General features: G+C 41.3%; 1 protein-coding gene across 2 annotated transcripts in view; it reads right to left on the bottom strand.

The window, feature by feature from the left end:
• The window catches only part of EPHA3 (EPH receptor A3), a 544240-nt gene that overhangs the window by 46629 nt on the left and 476523 nt on the right, over positions 1 to 21088 (bottom strand). For both annotated transcript variants that reach the window (XM_089682929.1, XM_089682930.1), the window contains exons 12-13: positions 15289 to 15350; positions 12867 to 13076 (exon numbers count right to left, since the gene is read on the bottom strand). In XM_089682929.1, the coding sequence (XP_089539055.1) occupies positions 12867 to 13076; positions 15289 to 15350 (272 nt within the window). The remainder of the gene's footprint in view (positions 1 to 12866; positions 13077 to 15288; positions 15351 to 21088) is intronic.

The following is a 21088-nucleotide window of genomic DNA, read 5'->3' as shown; positions in this document are numbered from 1 at the left end:
AAGTGCCAAAGGTGGTAGCATGTATATCAGGTGACAGTGACAGTCCCCAATGGTTATTAATGGATGAAAAACTTCTATATCCTGGTGTGAACCAGTAGTACTCCGGTGACATGCAACAAATGGAAAGGTTGCCCTCTCACCAGAAGCGCAATCTTAATGCGCATTGATCAAATAAGCCAGAAACGGAGGTCCCCTTTAAAGATACAGCCTTGTACGAGATCCCCTCCTCTATGGCTGTTGGATGTTAGAGATGTCAATCAGGGGGCCCCTTTAACGGGTATACTGGTGTGAGGAGAATCAGCCAGTGTGGGTCTGGAGCTGTGGATGGAGTGACGGAGAGATGCCAGGACTCCGCTGGACAACCTGAGTGCCTGAGGTGGCTTGGAATGCGCACGAGGTGGAAGTGATGTCATGGGGGAAGGTCCTGTGCCTTGGAGGACAGACTACGTGCTTGGAGATCTCTGCTCCTTCTAGGGGCCTGGAAGCACACTGCTGTATCCCACTACTTAGGGGCACAGCAGCGGCTAGGCAGACTACAGACACCAGCATGACATTTTCTGCAACAACTCAAATAGAAAAAGTGAACATAAAACCAAAGCAATTAAATCCACCCAGGACCCCAGGTGATCCATCCGGACCAGAGGAGGGAAGCCTATGACCAGACCCTATTGCAGTATACTGGTTCACACCGGGATATAGAAGTTTTTCATCCATTAATAACCATTGGGGACTGTCACTGTCACCTGATATACATACTACCACCTTTGGCACTTTAATTTAGCTATATATTTAATTGCACTTTATCTGGACGATCATATCACTTATACCAGAGTTTGTTTGTACTTATGGAAATACCTCAAGTCATGTTGTTCTTATAGCTTTTATTACTATTATTTGGATTCTTACTGTTTTAGCGCTGCACTTTTTTATTTACATTGTACATTGAGAAGGTTTGTGGTTCCTTTTTTCTGCTCGCTAAATTCTTATAGCTCTTAAAGTAAAATATCTGCTTCACCATAGAATTGTGGAGTATCTGATTTCTGATGATAAATGAATACACTACCATTGTATCCTTATTATTAAATGCAGTTGAATTATTGACATGAAAAGCTTAACATATTGTATTGAACAGTACAGCCTAAATGTGCTAAACCCCGAATCTTTTTTTTTATGTTTTTATGTAAGATTTGAACCACCACATAGCTATACAGCACTTCATAAAAAAGTGCCACCCATGTGACTGATAGCTAACAGCCGCTCCATGTTTAGGAATATTTAACGCCCTATTACCATGCACAGCCATGTACTTCATTCACTAAAAGGATTAACATAGATGACAGCTGTGTTAACCTCTATCCTAATTGCACAGGATATAACTTTTCTCATCTAGATCTGTGTGTTCCTGTGTAAGGTGACCTTAAATAGAGGGATTATCTGTGATACATCAATTTTCTGAAATGCTCTTTAGCAGGGAAATCTATATGTTTTAAACAGGTAATTATATTATACACTAGATGGCTGCATTTACTTTTGGGAGTGATGAGATACTTATTCTCAATTACACAAAGTGAGAAGACTTTTAAATAGAATTGATTTTTAATCAAATATCTGTTTGCTAAATAAATCAAGGCTGAGACTGTAGTACAAGTGTGCATTCTATTTTAAAGGAAACCAATACTGCTAAAAATATGTAGGTTGTGACTGCTTATTTCTCATTGTAACCCTAAGAAACTTGGGGTGCCACTCCAGACAAACATCCTACAACTCCGATGACTCCTATGCTTGGTGTGGTTCAGAAGCCTGTACATCGGCTCTGTAGCATACAGGGAGAAATACAACCGTATACCAACCAAAAGGTGACTCAACAACATGGCTTCAGCCTGACTCCACCCAGGCCATGCCTCAATGACCTCCATGATTAAGCCCTGTGGTCAGGTGAAATGCATCGGGAGCATGGCCTGGGTGGAGTCAGGGTGAAGCTGTCTTGTTGACTCACCTTTCGGGCAGGTTGGTGTGCAGCATTTTTTTTTCTTTCTAGTATATGCTGACTTTTTCTCCTGCAAATATTCTAGCTATTATACTGCTTAGATTATTTTCATTCTCTCATAGTCAGTGTCCCTTAACAAGCATGCACAATGGGTATTCCGATTTGTTGCAGGTTTGTGATCTAGGTGGTATGGAAGACAGAGATAGCCAAGCAACCAGCATTTTCCAGAGGACATCAATAGCAGCCTACATATTTTTTTTCAAGCAAAGCTGAAAACCGGGAATTAGACAAAATATAACATTGCACTGGGGCTCCTGCAATGGAAGGGTTAAATGTTTGTTTAGTCTAGGCCTGTAGGGATAGGGTGTACTACTTACCCTCTTTCTTGGTGAAGCAGGCTCTAGCTGTGTTCTTTTCTACCTATCTGTGTGCGGTCCCTCTGCCTTTTCATGTACAAAGGGCTAATAACCATGCATTGCACATGGAGGAGGCGAGCATGTGACCACAGCAGAGAGTGCCTTAATGTGTCACTAGAGGCAAAAAGTTGTGTTTTTTTCTTTTGGATAGATGGGAGAGGGATTAGAACATTTGTCAGGTTTTTTTGCTGACTGTGCCCCCATTAGGGAGATTCACCCTCTCTATTTTTTCTCTTTACCGTTATCATCAAAAGTAAGAAAATTCAAAATTTTGGGTTTGTCAAGATCGCAGCATCAGACCCAAGACCTTCTCACCCAAACTCGTGACCGAAGGACTAGCCGATCTAAAACCACGATGTGACGTGCGTAACAATGCCACACCCAGCTGCACCCTGCACAATGATTTTCCAGCTAACGGACCACAATCGATGTACCGGCAGCCTGGGAGATTGTTACTGGGTCAGGTTAATTACGCAATTAACAATTAACCCTTCACACTGCCACCACCTCCTTTTTGTACAGAGAAAGAGGAAACTCGGCGTTATCAGCTATAACACTATAATGATTGAGATAATCGTCTGTATAAAATGGTCCGCAGGCCGGTTTAAACAAACACAGTAGCGCTCTCTTTAGAGGCAGGGATTCGTAAATTGCAATACAGAGCTATAGAAACAATTCAACACTTTCAGAAAGAAAGATTTATTACTAAAAGGTCAAAACGGGTGCAATAAAAATATTTACAGAAAAAAGATGTAACTAAGATATATATATATATATACATATACAAAGAACCACAGCACAGCAAAGAGATATCAGAGAGAGGTGAAAGGGTTAAAGTACTTGCCAAAGTCCTGGATTAGCAGATCCAAGTTTCAGAGCAGAAGGGTACTTTGATCTCCCTATGTTACGATGGTCAATGGGAGAATTCTTCAACTTCTTCTTTTAGGCCTGACAGCCCAATTTTTAGTTTCCCAGCAGGGGGTATCTCTGACGCCACAGACCAATACCCCGTGTAGGCGTGGAGGTCTGGGCGTCAACCTAAACAAGAGCCAAAATCTTGTGTAGTTCCTATTTGGGCTCATAACTTTTCCTATGCAGAAGTGACCTTCCACCCGCAGGTAGATTATTATGCAGACAAGTCTGAGGATTGATTAGATATGAATTATGAAAGTGTACACTGAATGGTTCATGAGATCTATTTTTCTGCTTTCCTGTGTGTCTGAGACAAGGTGAGTGACCCATCAAACTGTTCGCCTGCTCATTGGCCATCTGACGATATGTCTGGTTTTTATGTAAGTCTCTCATATTCCAAGATATAAGACATAGGGGAAACATGGATTTTAACAAAGGTTATCTGATTCTGTCACCTATGCTGAGTTAGGTTTATGAGGTCGGAATCTCTTTCAACTCTTGGGAAAGCTTGCCTTATCTCTTCTGAGGTGTGAGATGGCACAGGTTCTTGGGACAGTGAGGCACCTTGTGGCTTCCTGCTGGGATCTGGCCTGTGACACTTCTAACACACACATATACTGCCATATGTCACTGGGCCTCTCACGGGGGGGGGGGGGGAGAATAAGGGAGAAATATATTTGTCAGGACAGTTAACCCCTTTGCCAAGATGGAGGTTGAAACCAAAATGGTTGAACCGCGTCCATCTCTGGGTATACGTTGTTACAGGGTTGACATCAGAACAAGAATAGAGAGGGAATCCAATGGGGACAGTAGTTCTGGTGACCAGCCAGAATTCCCACACTTTGGAGAGATCTCTCACTTCCTGTTTAGCTATGGGGAAGGAAGTGAAAGGAAATCTCTCCTAAAGTACACAAATTTAAAAAAAGAAACGATCAGGGGTTATAGCCCATCTGTCCAAAATTAAAAAAAAAGGTTTTGACACTTGAAAAAGGAGGCAGCTTTGGATAGTCATATGGATTGAGGTAGACTACAGGAAACAGGAATAAGGTAAGTATTACACCTTATCCATACATCCCAGTGTGGGGTAGGAAACACACTGCAAGGGTAGATTTTGGAGTTCAACTTTAAAGGGTTGGTCTACTCAAAACTAGGTTTTAGGTAAATGTTGGAACTCTTGCAGCGCATTTTTTTTGTCCTAGAGGCAACTTTTAGAATTCCTGCCAGATATGTATTACTATGTATTGCCAGAATTGTGCTTAAAAAAAAAAAGTTTTAGTTGACATTGGAATTTAATGTGGTTGCTTGAAAAGCTGACTTTTCAGGAGATATAAATTGCATGGCAGTGATCACATTGGGGGGAGTAAGAATCAAATTTTCAGATAGCCAGGTTCAAGTGAATTGTAGAGTGCTGTTAATAAAGTTATACGAGCATGCTTGCTAAAATAGGGAGTACAAGGATGACATCACTAATAAGCCGATCCTTTATTATCCAATCACAAACCAGGGAGGGGCTTAGACCAATTTATATTACTTTTCTGCTGTGCGGTGTGCAGGGAGGTCCAGGGACTGGCTGTAACATTTGGTATCTGCAACAAGGCTCTCCAGCATGGTGATGTCACCAGTGCCTCCAAGAAGTATAAGGTGGAAGCTGGTACTGAGGTAAGTATTTTATATATTTATTATAAAAGCTTTAGTATTGCCAGACCTTTTTTTTCCCAATTTCTATTGGGGGGCTATTGGTAAAGTGGGCCTTTCATTTTCATGAAGTTCTTTTTGCTTGAGTTTAATTTAAAAATCACATAGTGCTTAGTGGGGGTCTACTACTAACTCTTATAACGTATTAATGCATGTCAGAACTAACACCGTGGACACTACAAACCCATATATCAAGTACATTTTTGCTTTTATGTAAACACAATTATTTTTATGGTTTTATTTCACTGGTTTTATTTTTGGCATAGATGTTAATGCAAATGATGGCAATCATAAACAGGATACATTAACTTTTTATCTAATTGCCCAGTGTCATAGATGACATACAGCACAGGAAACTTTCAGTCAATTAATAGTGAATTTCTGTTATCAGGAACCTGAGCTAAAACCGGAAAGTATCGATTTCCTACAACGGAAGATTTACAGGGATAATATTTTTTTAATAGATACACTGTAATAAAAATTACATTTAATGTGTAAATAGGAACCATGTGCAGTATACTTCTCATGAGAGAAAAGAGCAAATGCACAAAGAACATTGACCAGCCTATGTATGACAAATATGCTTTTTTAACCCAGAGATCATTGGGTCCAGTGCATCTGATGTCATATTGAGCTCTTTATTGTTTTCTGTACTTATAAATGATACAGTTTTACCCAGAAATAACATTCATGGAGATAGTTTAAGGAGGAGCTTCAGTCTGTTTGAGAAAAAATAAAAGTCAGCAGCTACAATATAAGCAGCTTTAATATAAGGACACTTACCTGTCCAGGGATCCAGCACCATCCTCAACTGGGCCGTTTTATAGTTGGTGTTCAAGTCCCCTGCATGGACATGTTTACTGTGGGAAGCTGGCTGTGATTCTTTGTGGCTTCACAGCCGGATTTCCACTGCACTGTGGGAATGTTTCCGCAGTCTTCTGGGACCTCTGGTGTGTCCCAGAAGGTTGCAATTAGCGAAGGAGGGAGAGAACTTCTGGCAGAATCACCTAGGTGATTCAATTGGAAGTGAGAGCCAGGTACCTTCTTCCCCCCCTTACCCAAAAAAAGTGCCACAAGTAGAATAGGAGGGGGAAGGAGGGTCTAAAGTGACACTTCCCCTTTAGATTAAAGTTCCATTTTAATATGCTTATATTTTGCCTTCCCCAGTTCTTTCCCCTCATCAACATACTAGTAACATCTTTAACCACACCCCTACCACCCTATAGCAGAAATACTGCTATGGGGCAGCAGGGGTGTGCAAAATCATGTATATAAACCCGTGATTTTGCATTTCCGGCCGCGTCTGTCAATCACTGGGTCCTGGCCGGTAGTTACTCCCCGGCGCCCGGTGATTTCCGACGATCGCCGACGGGGAAGAAGACTGTTTTGTTTACTAACAGTCCTCCTCCCTGACGCTCGGGCACACTGTTGTGGATGGCTGTGCACAGCACAGCCATCCAGAACAGTGTGATTGCAGGGAAACACACACACACTGCCCCCTAGTAAAATACTCCCTGCACACAGTTAGCCCTTTGATCGCCCCTCATGTTAACCCCTTCCTGTCCAGTGCCATTAGTACAGTGTCAGTGCTTTTTTTTTAGCACTGATCACTGTATTGGTGTCACTGGGGATGTCAGTGACACGAAGTCAGTTCCCCCCAGTGTCAGAATGCCCACCGCAGTACTGCTGTAAGTCACTGAACGCCACCATTACTAGTAAAAATAATAATAATAAAAAAAAAATCCCCATATATATACTGCCATTTGTAAAAGCTATAACTTGTCGTAGAATACATTTTGGCCTAAATTTATGAAGAAAGTTAATTTTTAAAAATTTTTTACTGGACATGTTTAATAGCAAAAAGTCAAAAATATTGTTTGTTTTTCTCAAAATTGCCGGTCTTTTTTTTTATAGTGCAAAAAATAAACACGCACAGGCGATCAAATAACACTGAAAGAAAGCTCAATTCATGGGAAATAAAGTATGTAAATTTCATTTGGATGTAGCGTTGCATGACTGCACAATTATCAGTTAAAAGTAATGCAGCGCCTTAACGCAAAAAAATGGCCTAGTAAGGAGGGGGGGTAACTCCTCAGGAGGGCAAGTGGTTAAACAAGACCTTCTGTGTACTTTACACACCTTATTTAAGGCCCAGTGACATCATCATTGAGTCTCTGTTCTCATCTATATGAAGAAGGCAGTTTATAACTGATGGAAAGGGGAGGTATGGTACTGTACATAGCTTACTGAAAAAATTACAACACTGCCTCAGGACTTCTCCCAAGATCTCTCAGTTCTGATGAATGCAGTTATGCAAATATTAAATTGCCTTGATGGGTGGATGTCATCTAGGGGAGCAGGCATTCCTAGGTAGGCTGCATTTGCATGTAGACTGCCCTAGTTAAAACCCAAATATGATGATAAGCATCCAGACTGAAGAAGGAAAGAATTGAAATCCAAAGTATGAAAGGGGCAAATCAAAGACAGACAGGGTAGTTAGGAAAGCGCTAGATGATACTGGATGTCTTCCAGCCAAGAAATAAGACATCTCCTTATGACTTCCACAGCTTCTGATGCATACTATGTGCAGTGAAAAAAGCAGAACAGGAGAGGAGCCTGTACAAATGTGAAGACTTAAGGGAAGGCTGGAGTTCACTCAAATAGGGAAGTTCCACTTTTCTGCTGCCTCCTCTCCTTCCCTTCAACTTTTTTTTCTTTTTGGAGAGGGGGTACATAGTTTTGACAGGTACCCGTCCGGATCTGCACAGATTGTCTATGCTTCCTCTCTGTTGGGATGGAATAGGGGCTATGGACTGTGGGATTTATGGTGTGCAGAGAACAGTGCACATGACCTGCAGAAAAACACAGTAAGAATTGTTTCAATGAAAACTAAATTAAGTATGTGGAAGCCATTAAGAAGTGGATGTATATGTCAAATCAGTGTTGTTGCAATACGTTGCAAATATTATGAACTCGAACAAATTATAAATGTGACAAAAGCAATATTACATAAAAAAAATACATTAAACTAATAGTCCATTATGTCCATATATTCTTATTGAACGAAATCTCAAACGTGAATATTTGTGATGATATTATATCCAAATGTGCCAGATATTTTAAAAATTTTCCACTATATAAATACATTTCTGGAACGTTCTTTTACCACTTGTGCATATCCCTTCACCAACACTCTTATGCTCTAACCTTATTTTTTGACCTAACAAACATTAGGTCTCATGCGCTTTCCCCTTTAATTGGGGTCTCCTATACCTAAGATGTTATTCCTCTCTCCATCATCTAGATTTTCAACAATCCACCTCCATCCTTCGCAATACTCTGATCAATGTTAGTTTGTAACTCAAAGGGAAGTCACCTGATCAGATAACTCAATGAGTTGGAAGGAGTCGATGGTGTCATGCCATGAGTCGGAAGTGTGTGGTCAGCCATTTTGTTGGAGGTTTTTCTGGTTGTATTGCCTGTTTACTGCTGTGTGCCAAGATTTGTGCACATTTTAAGTTAAGTACATGCTATTATATGAAAAAATATTATGTATATGGAGAGCACTATATATCCTCCTTTTTGAGCTCCAAACTAACATTGATCAGAGGATTGGGGAGGATAGAGGTGGATAAATCTGGATACTGGAAAGAGGATTTCCAGCCAAGTTATAGGAGATCACAATTAAAGGGAAAATCTCATGAAGCACAATGGTTGTTAGGTCAAAAAAAAAAAAAGGCAAAAGCATAAAAGTGTTGGTGAATGGATATGTACGTGGTGAAAGAACTTTCCAGAGAATTATTTGAAAAATATCTGGCATATTTGGATATAATATCATCACGAAAATTCATGTTTGAGATTTTGTTCAATAAGAATATGCTGACATAATGGAAAATTAGTTCAATATTCTTTAATGTTTTCTTTTTATGTAATATTGCTTTTGTCACATTATAATTTGTTTGAGTTCATAGTATTTGCAAAGTATTGCGGGAACACAGGAGGTGTGGGCAGCAGTACTGATACTTTCTTTTCACATTATTGGTAAATGTAGGTTTATTTGTGTTGGCTGGAATTAGTGCTACTAGTATAACTATGTCCCCCTATAGTGATTGCGCTTAGGTTTCTTTTGTTTATTCTAAGTAGTGGATGTGTATGGATTATTTTTGGAGCATAAGGATATTGTTTAGCGTCACTTTAATAAAACCTATGTACACTTTTGAAATATCTGTGATTTTTATTTGTATTTCCTGACATAGCAAGGTGGAGTTTCACTTGAACAGAAATATGCACATACATTATTGAAAATCTGTACCTTTAAATCCTTTTTGAGTGAAACTATGCCACTAAAATAGACGTTCTGTTGTTGGGACTTTTCTTTAACGACAGCAGGAACAAAACTTGGACACCTGGTCCTTGTGTTTATTTTCCAGATCTAAGATCTGGAACGTAACACCTGGACCTGTCTTGTGTGTGTATTATTCCCTCGCCATACTTCACTTATTGATTTTGAGTTGGATCACAACGCTGGAATTTGTTTGTATGTTTTTCTAGTACAAGGCCGGGGCTGTTTGGTCGGTGTGGATGCCTTCCAGCTATAAATTCAGCACAGGACAGACCTGTTCACAGATATTGAACATGATATAACAAAGAGCAGATTATGAGAGTGTTTTGTAAAATAAAATCTAGGATCTGGAATCAAGGCAGCCAGAACAGAAAGCGTACATGACGTACAGGGTAGGAACAAAGCTTACTTGTCTATACAGTGGATGAGGGCCGGCTTGGGGGCAACTGTCCGGCAACTATGTCCCTGGATCCATAAAAGAATTTTGCAATAAAAGTTAGTGGCAAGTGTTGTAATTTTGTGCTTTCTTTAAGCACTTTCAGCAGCTGATTAAGTCACTTACTGGGTACAAATCTTCTTTGTCTTTTAATCTTTTCCTATTTTGCAGTTTAGGCTGGTACTGTAATCACTGCACTGGGTTTTCTGTTTAGGGGTGGCTCCTTTCTATATCAGCTTCCTATGGTGTTACCATGACATGCAAGGACTAAAGTTGTGTCTTCCTACACTTTCTGCATCAATAGAGCTATACAGCCCAGGAGCCTAGAATGGCAAGGCACTCTCCTGCTCCTCTCTCCTCCTCCTCCCTCACTTCTCAAAGCTAAAAGACTGGCTCCAGACTGCACTGTTCATTGTTAAGGTGGAGCTCCACCCAAAAGGGGAAGTTCTACTTTAATGCTTTGTCCCCCGCTCCCCATTAAGGATTGGCACCTTTGGGGAGCAGGTAACCGAAATTGACAGGTACCAGCTCCCACTTCTGCTGCGATCGCCTAGGCAATGGAAGCGGAAGTTGTCCTCCCTCCCCGTAGTCATCTGGGACACGTGACAGGACCCAGAAGACTACGGGGCCATTCACAAAGCGCAGCACATATCGCACAAGAGCAGTGGGCACCCAGATGTGAAGCCGCAAGCTGTCACAGCTGGGTGCCCACATTAAAGATGCCGGTGCCAGGGCAAGAAGATGGCCAGTCAAACCAGTGGTGGTGAGTGCTGTGTAAATTGATGGCGCTATATAAGTACCTGTAATAAATAAAATAATACAAAATAAAATAAATAATTTTAAAAGTCAGCAGCTACAGTTTTTGTAGCTGCTGACTTTTTTTCCTTCAGCTGGAACTCCACTTCAACTCTGTCCTGTGAAGACCAGAGGTTCAGGGAAGCAGCACTGAGAGAGCAAGATACAGCAGCATCAAAATTTGTAAAATGCGAGTGCTTGGGTAAGAATTTTAACAAACTGTTTACTGGGGAATGTTTGTTATATTGTGCTCAATATGTTACGTTAAAGAATACTGAGAGTTTAATATTACTTTAAACTTATTTTACTTTCAGTTTTGGATATAGTAGGAGAGAGTAAAATCTCATCTGCTTTTTTATGTCCCAATGGGGAGATTTCCCTTCATTTCTGTCAACAAGAAGTGAAAGGAAATCTCCCCAAAGTGTTGGGAGAAAGTTGTCACCAAAAATGGTGTCCCCATTGAAAGATTGTGCCTCTTTTCCATCATTTTCTGTCCCGATCACAATGGTAACCAGGACAAATACAGAGGGTGGTCTCCCCAGTAGGGACACAGACAGAAATTAAGAACATTCCACACATTATTTCCCCCCCCCCCAAAAAAAAAAGTTTGGGCTGTAGATATACTTTGAGTCTAGCTTACCTGAGTCGCAATTACATGTATCCTGGATTTAAAAGTGGGGCAGTGAGAACCATGTGGACACTGGGTTTATCATAAATGGAGCTACATAAAAAGGAATACTAGCCAGTTCTAGCACAAAAGCCATAATGAAAAATAAATACTGTTTACTACTTTGCTTGGTAGCTCGACAACCAAGATCTGACAGGTCTAGACAAGACTTTCTGAATCTTTTTAAGGAACTCTTAAATGAATGTTCTGGTCTCATGGGACCCCTGAAATAATTAAAATAATTGGGGGTCAGTGGGAAAAATGCCCTCTTACAGTGGTTTCCAGAAAGCCACTCCTGCAGACATCTGAAAAGATCATTACTGTCATGCTTCTGGCTCTACCAAGTGGCTTTGCTTAGGAAATTATGTAGGCACCATCAGATAGAAGGTCAGTCAGCCACAGTTCAAGGAACCCTAGGGTTTCACAAAACCCTGGTTAAGAATGATTGCGAGAAATATGGGAATCTGGAGTGAAAGTTGTGTGAAAACATTTATAAATAGACCCCTAAGTGTCTGTCTTACATATGAGTTTGACTTAAAGTATCACCAAGAATAAAAGAATGAAAAATCTCCTTCGCTCAAAGGACCAAATATGGCATATGTGGAAAGACCTTCATAAACTTTAGCATTCAAACCAATACGGCAATACTATGCAGCCCCCTAAGGGCTGGGGTAGCCCAATATGGCACTAGAAAATAAGAAAAGAAAAGGGGCGCACAAGCCTTGCACATTACCTCAATGAAAACTTTAATTGTAAAAAGTAGCAGATGTATACTCACAAACAACAAATGTAAACAGGCATATTATGCTCGACAATGGTCCATGGTCTGAAAAGGTGCATGAGTTCCACATGTCAGCCATTTCCAAGTGTCCTTTTCACATGTGGGACTCGTGCACCGTTTCAGACCATGGACCATTGTCGGTCATGATATGCCTGTTTACATGTGTCATTTGTGAGTATACATCTGATATTTTTTACTATTAAAGTTTCTATTGAGGTAATGCGCAAGGCTTGTGTGCCCCTTTTCTTTTCTTACTGACTTAAAGTTTATCAAAACTTTGTAGAAAGTAGATGAGGGTTAAACCTCTACATTATTTTTTTCTGTCTCATTGGGGTAAATTTTCTTCATTTCCTCTTCTGTACATTCAGCAGGAAGCAAAAGGATATGTAAGGGAATCCCCTCTTAGATAATTGTCATGTCAACAGGTGTCCCTATTGGAAGATTTCCCCTCTCTTCCAGTTTCAGTGACAGTGGTTACCAGGGCAAGAAATGCAATTTCCTCAATGGCAAAAAAACCTGACAGTTGTTCTAACTTCTCACCACTCTTTTCAAATCTAAAAACCTAGAGTAATATTTACTTAATTAAATATATAAGTCAAAATAAATATAGTTTAATTTTCACTATAACATGGATAATAAGGAAAAGGACTGTGTCCATGAATGTACAGAGCATAAAGAACCAATCAACTTAACCATTGCTACTTACAACCCTATGTCCTCATCACAGTAATAGAAGTATATACAGTACATACTGGAACCACTTTAGTCAAGACCAGTCAATCCTTTGGGTTATGCTCATACCATATAATACATTCTTATAAAAAGTTTTTCTCACCCTGGTTGTGTACGCTGCCTCTGGGTCATCTTCCAGAATACGGGACAATCCAAAGTCGGACACTTTGCAGACCAGGTTACTGTTGATAAGTATATTGCGTGCTGCCAAGTCACGATGGACGTAACCCATATCTGAGAGATATTTCATGCCAGATGCTATGCCGCGGAGCATACCCACCAGCTGGATGACTGTAAATTGAGCATCGTGTTTCTGCAAAGAATTTCAAGTACACGACTCAGATACTAATTGGCCATTAAATTATTGTTGAGTACTGGATAGAAATTATCGATTACATTCCTGGGTATAATTACCACATATGTTTGTTGATTTACTGGGATAATTATACTTAATTTACTAGATGCGGAGAAGTATATTATTTTAGGATGTATTTGGAAAAAAATTGGCAGCCGGTACAGTGCCGGCTGTTGTAGAACTAATAGTATCAATACCCTACACTGCAATATTCCGTCACTGTAGCTGTATAATGCTTTATGCAGTGAGTTAACGTGCAGCATGTTATGGCAGCTGCTCAGAAACTGCTGTTAAGTTGTTCCTGCATGTGGAGAGTTCAATACTGGTTCTAATGTAGGTCTGTGAAATCACTGTTTTCTCTGAGTTCATCCTGTGTTGAGCCCTGATGAAGGGGAAGAGGTCTTGCCCCCCGAAATGCATTGGTTATTTTTATATGAGATGGCCAAATCTGACTAGCTACACTAGGAAACTGGAACCAGACCATAATTATTTCTACGATTTATTTAAAGTAAAACCAAAATCCAACCAAACACCAGCAAACATAAAGATATAAGTGAACCAAAAAACCAGGGACAAGATACCTAACTAAAAACTTAACATAGTAACAGAAAGCCTAACTAGCAAACTAACTATATACAAAATATACAAATGTGGAACACAGAAGAGCAAGGTAAAATTGGCGGTGCGGGGAACATATAGGAAGGGGAAACCAAAACTGGGATCAGGAACAAGGTGGAGTTGGAAAAAGGTAACAGGCTTCTGGGTATAGGTACAAGGCAAGGAGCACGATCAAGAGCAGGAACAAGATAAACTGCTAGCAGTATCAGGTAGCAAAGCAAAACACTGGAGTGAAGGGGAAATGTAGAGGAGGGACTAAATACCCTCCCAGCAGCCAGCATCAGATGGAACCGAAATCTGGGATCTGCTGGCTGCTGGGAGACACATGTTGATGGATACCAGAACTACAACTTTCTGTTCTGGTAAGCACAGTGCCACTAGCAAGTGATCCAAGTCCTGACACTTGGACTCTTTCCTCTGCTTTGAGCTTGCACTCATTTCTGAATTTCTATGGTTTGACCTTCTGTTGGATGCCCATTGAGGGAAGCCTTTCTGTGTTGAAAATACCTCACCAGAACTATTGAGCTTGCTTGAGGATATCCTTTGTCTGACAACACATGCAAGTCTAGAAGTTCCCAGCACCTATTTGAGTATGTTGTTTTGCAGTCCATTTATTTAAATGGATTGCTTAAAGCTGGCCATACACACAGATTTTTTTTCATTCAACCTGTGGGTCAAATGACAGAAATGTAACAGATTTCTGTATCCTTGCCGAACAGTGTACATTAATGGCTGAATTTCCACCGCTGGTTATTGTATTTTGCTAACTGACTCCAGTGACTGTTGGAATACCTGAACACATGCTGCATATGATTGGAAGCAGGTGCTGTTCAGCCTATAATTGTTCACCTGGCACCTATGGGCAATCCAATTTTAGCTTCTTCAGCATGAATCAAAACACACCAAAAACACACCAAAACATCTGTGTAAAGATGTTGGATTAATTATCTTTCTGAGGCATTTTTATTGGATAGGGCGCATCCATAGGACTCAAGAAAAGTTATTGTCTGTTCTTGGTCATCTGTCAGTGTAATTCTGTTTACAAAACAGGTACCCACTCCACCATCAAATGTAAAGTTTCTGAAAGTGGGACAGGGGGTGGAGGTGGAAAAGTGAAACTTTCCCTTTTTGGGTGATGTTCTGCTTTAATGTTAAACTCCTCCTGCTCATGTACAGTATTTTTCAATGTGTACATCTGGTTTACTTTACTCTTCCCCCCTCTTTTTCTTTGTACACCAACCTTTATTGACCCTCTCAATAAAAATAGATTAAGTAAAAAAAAACAGCATACCACAATGCACAGTAGTGCGTTATCAAGAATTGCAGTGCAATGCAGGGGTGTTGATGCATTGGGGTGCCATTTAAAATAAATTGCACCACAGGACACCAACATGAATCATATAAATTGCTGCCCATGTGCCCATGTACCACAAATCCACAGTGTGAATCCAGCATTAGAGGAGAATAAGTGGCTGAGCATTTCAAAGCAATGATATTCTGTCTGATGTATATGTGCTAGAGGCACATGTAATAGGATACAGCCATCACTTACTCGCAGAAAAGTGTCCAGAGAGCCGTTTTCCATGTATTCTGTCACAATCATCACCGGTTTGCCTGAAACATTTTTAAAAATGAAAATTATTTGCACATCAAATGAATTCTATTTTTGCTGCAGTTGTAAAGAACTATAAATACATTTATCTGCATATCACTATTAGTCATTGATATTTTGCTATCTGCGATGGGTCAATCTTGCTCTTCCTATTTGTGGAATTTGTTCTTCTGAATGGGTACAGTGAATGGAACTATATTAGTGCATTCTTTTGTTAAGCACTGCATATGATACTTTTTTAAATTTGTAGTAAGGCCCATCTCTTGTAAGCGGTCTGCTCAGGTCAGCCTGTCAGTTTTTCAGACAGATCTGATCGGAAGCTCTATGTTAGTCTATGGGCATGTGGATGTAAATAGATGTGCATCTGCTTGCATCCAGTTAATCCAGTTAAGTCGCTTCAAGTCCAAAAAAATAAATGATCTGCCCCTAGCTACATCACCAACCTCATCCACAGATATCGTCCAAATTGCCCGCTCCACTCCTCCAAAGACATCTTGCTCTTTAGGTCCCTCATCACGTCCACCCATGCTCACCTCCAGAACTTCTCTAGAGCCTTTCCCATCCTCTGGAACTCCCTACTGCAGTATGTCTGGTCAGCCCCACCCTGTCTGCCTTTAGGCGATCTTTGAAAACTCACTTATTCAGAGAAGCCTACCCCACCTCCACCTAAGAACTGTACTTGAGCCACCTACATCAGAACATCGCCTACAGCTATCACCTTTTGTACCACCTCCCTCTTCGTTTAGATTGTAAACTGCATGAGCAGGGCCCTCCTATTCCTTATGTATTGTAAATGCACTGCCTCCCTTATATTGTAAAGCACTGTGCAAACTGTTGGCACTATATAAATCCTGTATAATAATAATAATGTACACATGCTGAAATAATTAATGCCCCTCTCGAGTTCAGCTGGCAGTACTACCTGCTGGATATGGCCCATTCATTTGACTGAAGTCGTGCCATAACTGCCCTACAACCACATGCAAAGCTCACAGTTGCTCTGTGTTTGTGCGAGAATTTAGTGGTTAAATCAGGAAGTAAGGAGGCGACAAAATGGGGGGTTATTTACTAAAACTGGACAGTGCGAAATATGGTGCAGCTCTGCCTGGAAAACAATCAGCTTCCAGGTTTTATTTACAAAGCTTGATTGAACAAGTTGAAGTTAAAAGCTATAATAGTAGGGGGTTCAGTGAGTGCTAACTAATACAGCAGCTGATACACTAAAAAGAAAAAAACATAAAACCTTAAAGCTGACAACATAACATAGATAGTGCAGCCCTAAAAAATATGACTGCACCAGTGTTTGTAAGGTAGTGCAAAGTTCCTTAGATCTTATCAAATAGTATAGGCCACATGCGATGTGTATGACCTTCCCAAACAAAGATGAAGTAATGGCGTGTACCCCACACGCTTTCACTTCACCATAAAAACGCACAATATGAATGCACAATAAAAAGATAGTCCAATAAAAGTCTGGTGATCAAAAAAGCCACAGATGGGTTGAGAAAGGTTTGATAAGATCCCTGTGACACATATAGTCCGGCGTCTGGGCCCTGGGATAGTCACCTTGTGGTCCAGCTGGTATAGGTGATTGGCCACCGGACCTCCTTGATCCGGCGGCTTGACGTCACAGCTAGCAGGGGCTCCTCCTTGATGCGCGTTTCTTATCACACGTACATCATCAGAAGGGAGGTCCGGCGGCCACTCACCTATACCAGCTGGACCACAAGGTGACTATCCCAGGGCCCAGAGTAACATTCAGCTGATCCTGTTTGGAGCCAGGCCTACTATAAGGTACCCCCAGATGTGGCACCCCCCATCACGGAGTCACCCGTTCCGAGCTTCTTTCCATCCACAGCTGGAGTGACCTTTGGTGTATGAGACACAAATGCGCAATTAAATTGTGCTTCCGGTGAGTGCGCAATTTACTCATTTTCTGCATAACGCTGGACTATATGTGTCACAGGGATCTTATCAAACCTTTCTCAACCCATCTGTGGCTTTTTTGATCACCAGACTTTTATTGGACTATCTTTTTATTGTGCATTCATATTGTGCGTTTTTATGGTGAAGTGAAGGCGTGTGGGGTACACGCCATTACTTCATCTTTGTTTGATAAGATCTAAGGAACTTTGCACTACCTTACAAACACTGGTGCAGTCATATTTTTTAGCGCTGCACTATCTATGTTATGTTGAAGTTAAAAGCTGATTGGCTACCATGCACAGCTGCACCAATTTTATCAAATCTCGCCCAATGCCTCCTCAATGTCTGTCAAATGCCCTCTTAAAATCGTTCTTCTACAGATCACTTTTCAGAAGGTGGAGCTAGTGTAAAGGAGCTCTTACAGAGCTGTCATAAGAACAGGTGTTCCAATTTGGAGAACTTGAAAAATCCAAAATTTTGGAATCCCCATCCCATTCTGTCTCAGTGACAATGGTCACCAGGACAAAAAGAAAGAGTGAATCTCCCCAGGGGGGACGCAGCAATAAACACCCGACAGCGGTTCTAATCCTTCCCTACTCTATCCAAAATCAAACAATGCCTCTATACGCATTTTTAGTCAAATCTGTAATTAGGCTAACAACCTGTGAAAGTTACACATTCAAAAAACACATGTACGTAAACGTGGATCTCAGCTTTCAAAACACTATCAGACTATCTCAACTCTGTGACTCTCCTTCTGCACTTTTCCTGTTCCATATCCCACCTCTTTACTTCTTATCTGACTCCCTTGTATTTCGCTGTTATTTTTTCTGACTTGTACAGATTGCTATCTTAACTGTAGATTTGTCTGAACATTTTACTAAACCTCTGTGTTTACTTAACTGTGTTGTTTCTCGAGATGGAAAAGTGACCTCACTTGTTAGCACTGCTTTACCACCCATTTTGTGGCCTGAACAAATTAATTTTCAGGAATTTCCTATTCTTAGAATAGGAAAGCAGGCTCAGTAATGTCAGGGATAAACTGTTCACACTAGGTGCCGTGACTGGCATTTTTCCACACTGGATCAACGCCAATCGCTGCAAGACCACATAGAAAAAACTGTTTTCTATGTGCTATGTTCACACCATAATGCTGCTTTGTCTGCAGCTCACTGGATGGCACCACAGGGAATAGTATTGCTACGCAATACACGCCTTTCCTAGAGAACTGAATGAAATGTCACTATGTGACACCTCAAATAAACTTTAAAAAAAAGTAAACAGTGGGATGCACTTCACACTTCAAAACGCATTTCACTTTGACCCCCTGCCTGACCTCACAAAGGTTTTTACAAGTTTTATTGTGCGGGTTACTGTGAAAATGCCTTAAAGGGTAAGTTCACCTTTGGTAATATATTATATGTTACATCTGTATTTAACCACTTCCCGTCCTGTCCCATTATGTACATAAATGGCTGGACGGGAGCAGTGCAGGAGCGGGTGGCCGTTTATAAACCGCCTCCGCATTCCCTGCCTGTGCGCTCTCCCTGGGAGCGTGCGGCACCGTGCTCTGGTGCCCACTGTGTCCTCCAAAACACAGATCACTGTATAGGACCTCTGTGTGGCCAATAAGTGATCACATGAATAGTAGTAAGCAAGATGTCACTTCCTGATATCATTGCTTACTACGTGTGAAATCTGTGAATGATCACAGAGGTTACATGGTACAACGCTATTCACAACAGCCTTGTACCATGTGACAAGCTGTGACCAATCAAAGATCTCACAGTACTTCTCAATGGCTGCAATAATGCAGCCAGAGAGAAGGAGAAATGATTGCTTTTACAGCCTTTATGGGTGGCACTGCAGGGCACAGGTGGATGGCATTGCTGGGTACAGGTAGGCTGCACTGATGGGTACAGGTGGGCAGCACTGCTGGGCACTGATCATCAGTGTTGATCACTTCTCTGGCAATTGCCGGTTATTGCAGGGTGCTTGCTGCTGGGGGTGCGCAGGGGGCGTGTTCTGGAATGATGTCCATGGACGTCGTCCCAGAACTAGACAACTAGCCGTTTAGGGAACAGGTTAAACACCCATTCCAACCAAAACTTTTATCCTTGATTAGAGCAGGGGGAGCGTTAGAGCCTCTATTGATTATTACTGCTATCTGTCTGTCTTGTTGGCAGAGGTTCTCCCCAACTCTCTGTCAGAAAGGAAGTGATGTAATGTGCTGGGTCTATCTGGTAGTCAGTAATAGATAAACTATATTGCCAAAAGTAATTGGACAACCCTCCAAATCATTGTATTCAGGTGTTCCAATCACTTCCATGGCCACAGGTTTATAAAATCAAGCACCTAGGCATGCAGACTGCTTCTACAAACATTTGTGAAAGAATGGGTCGCTCTCAGGAGCTCAGTAAATTCAAGTGTGGTACCGTGATAGGTTGCCACCTGTGCAATAAGTCCATCTATGAAATTTCCTTGCAACTAAATATTTTACGGTCAACTGTCAGTGATATTGTAACAAAGTGGAAGCAACTGTGAACAACAGAAATTCAGCCAAAAATGGTAGACCACGTAAGCGGGGTCAGAGCAGCAGCAACTGTCTGCAGAGGCAATAGCTAATGACCTCCAAACTTCATGTGGCCTTAAGATTAGCACAACAACAGTGCGTAGAGATCTTCATGGAATGGGTTTCCATGGCCTAACAGCTGCATCCAAGTCTTACATCACCAAGTGCAGTGCAAAGTGTTGGATGCAGTGGTGTAAAGCACGCTACCACTGTACTCTAGAGCAGTGGAGACATGTTCTCTGAAGTGACAATTCACACTTCTCTGTCTGGCAATCCGACAGATTTGTCTGGGTTTGGTGGTTGCCAGGAGAACAGTACTTGCCTGACTGCATTGTGCCAAGTGTAAGGTGGAGGAGGGTTTATGGTATGGGGTTGCTGTTTAGGGATTGGGCTTGGCCCCTTAGTTCCAGTGAAGAGAAATTTTAAGGTATCAGCATACAGTGGGGACAGTTTGGGGATGGCCCCTTCCTGTTCCAACATGACTGCGCACCAGTGCACAAAACAAGGTCCATAAAGACAAGGAAGAGCGAGTTTGGAGTGGAGGAACCTGATTGGCCTGCACAGAGTCCTGAACTCAACCCAATAGAACACCTTTGGGATGAATTAGAGTGGAGACTGCAAGCCAGGCCTTCTCGTCCAACATCAGTGCCTGACATCACAAATGCGCTTCTGGAAGAATGGTCAAATATTCCCATACACACTCCGAAACCTTGTGGACAGCCTTCCCAGAAGAGTTGAAGCTGTTAAAGCTGCAAAGGATGAGCCAACTCAATATTGAATCCTATGGACTAAGACTGGGATGCAATTAAAGTTCATGTGCATGTAAAGGCAGGCGTCCCAATACTTTTGGCAATATAGTGTAAATCTATTCTACTAGCAAGCATAATGTGGGATCTTTAGGGTAAGGATATGCAAGTGTAGCGATACCCCCATAGGGGCTGCTTACGTTTGTTCACTCCCCCACTCTGCCTTTCAACCCCAAGAACTGTCTCAGCCCCAACTGACACACCTGGCAATAGTGTAAGTGCAAGGACCAATGAAAAGCAGATACTTTATAATAAGACCCAGAGATCAGCTTTATTGTAAGACCTCTATGGGAAGTAATAAACATTAACAACCGGTATACGTTAGGTGAATCAAGAGAAAAACAAATACTGTGACCGAAGGCAATATAGCTCACTTTTACACTCAGGCTGCTTTCAGGGGATTCCAACCATTAATAACCCCAAGAGCAGAGGCAAA

Source organism: Staurois parvus, unplaced genomic scaffold (genome assembly GCF_062004578.1).
Source record: "Staurois parvus isolate SC_StPar_1 unplaced genomic scaffold, SC_StPar_1.0 ptg000299l, whole genome shotgun sequence".
Taxonomy (NCBI): Eukaryota; Metazoa; Chordata; class Amphibia; order Anura; family Ranidae; genus Staurois; species Staurois parvus.
This window is presented reverse-complemented; position numbering and strand designations above follow the sequence as displayed.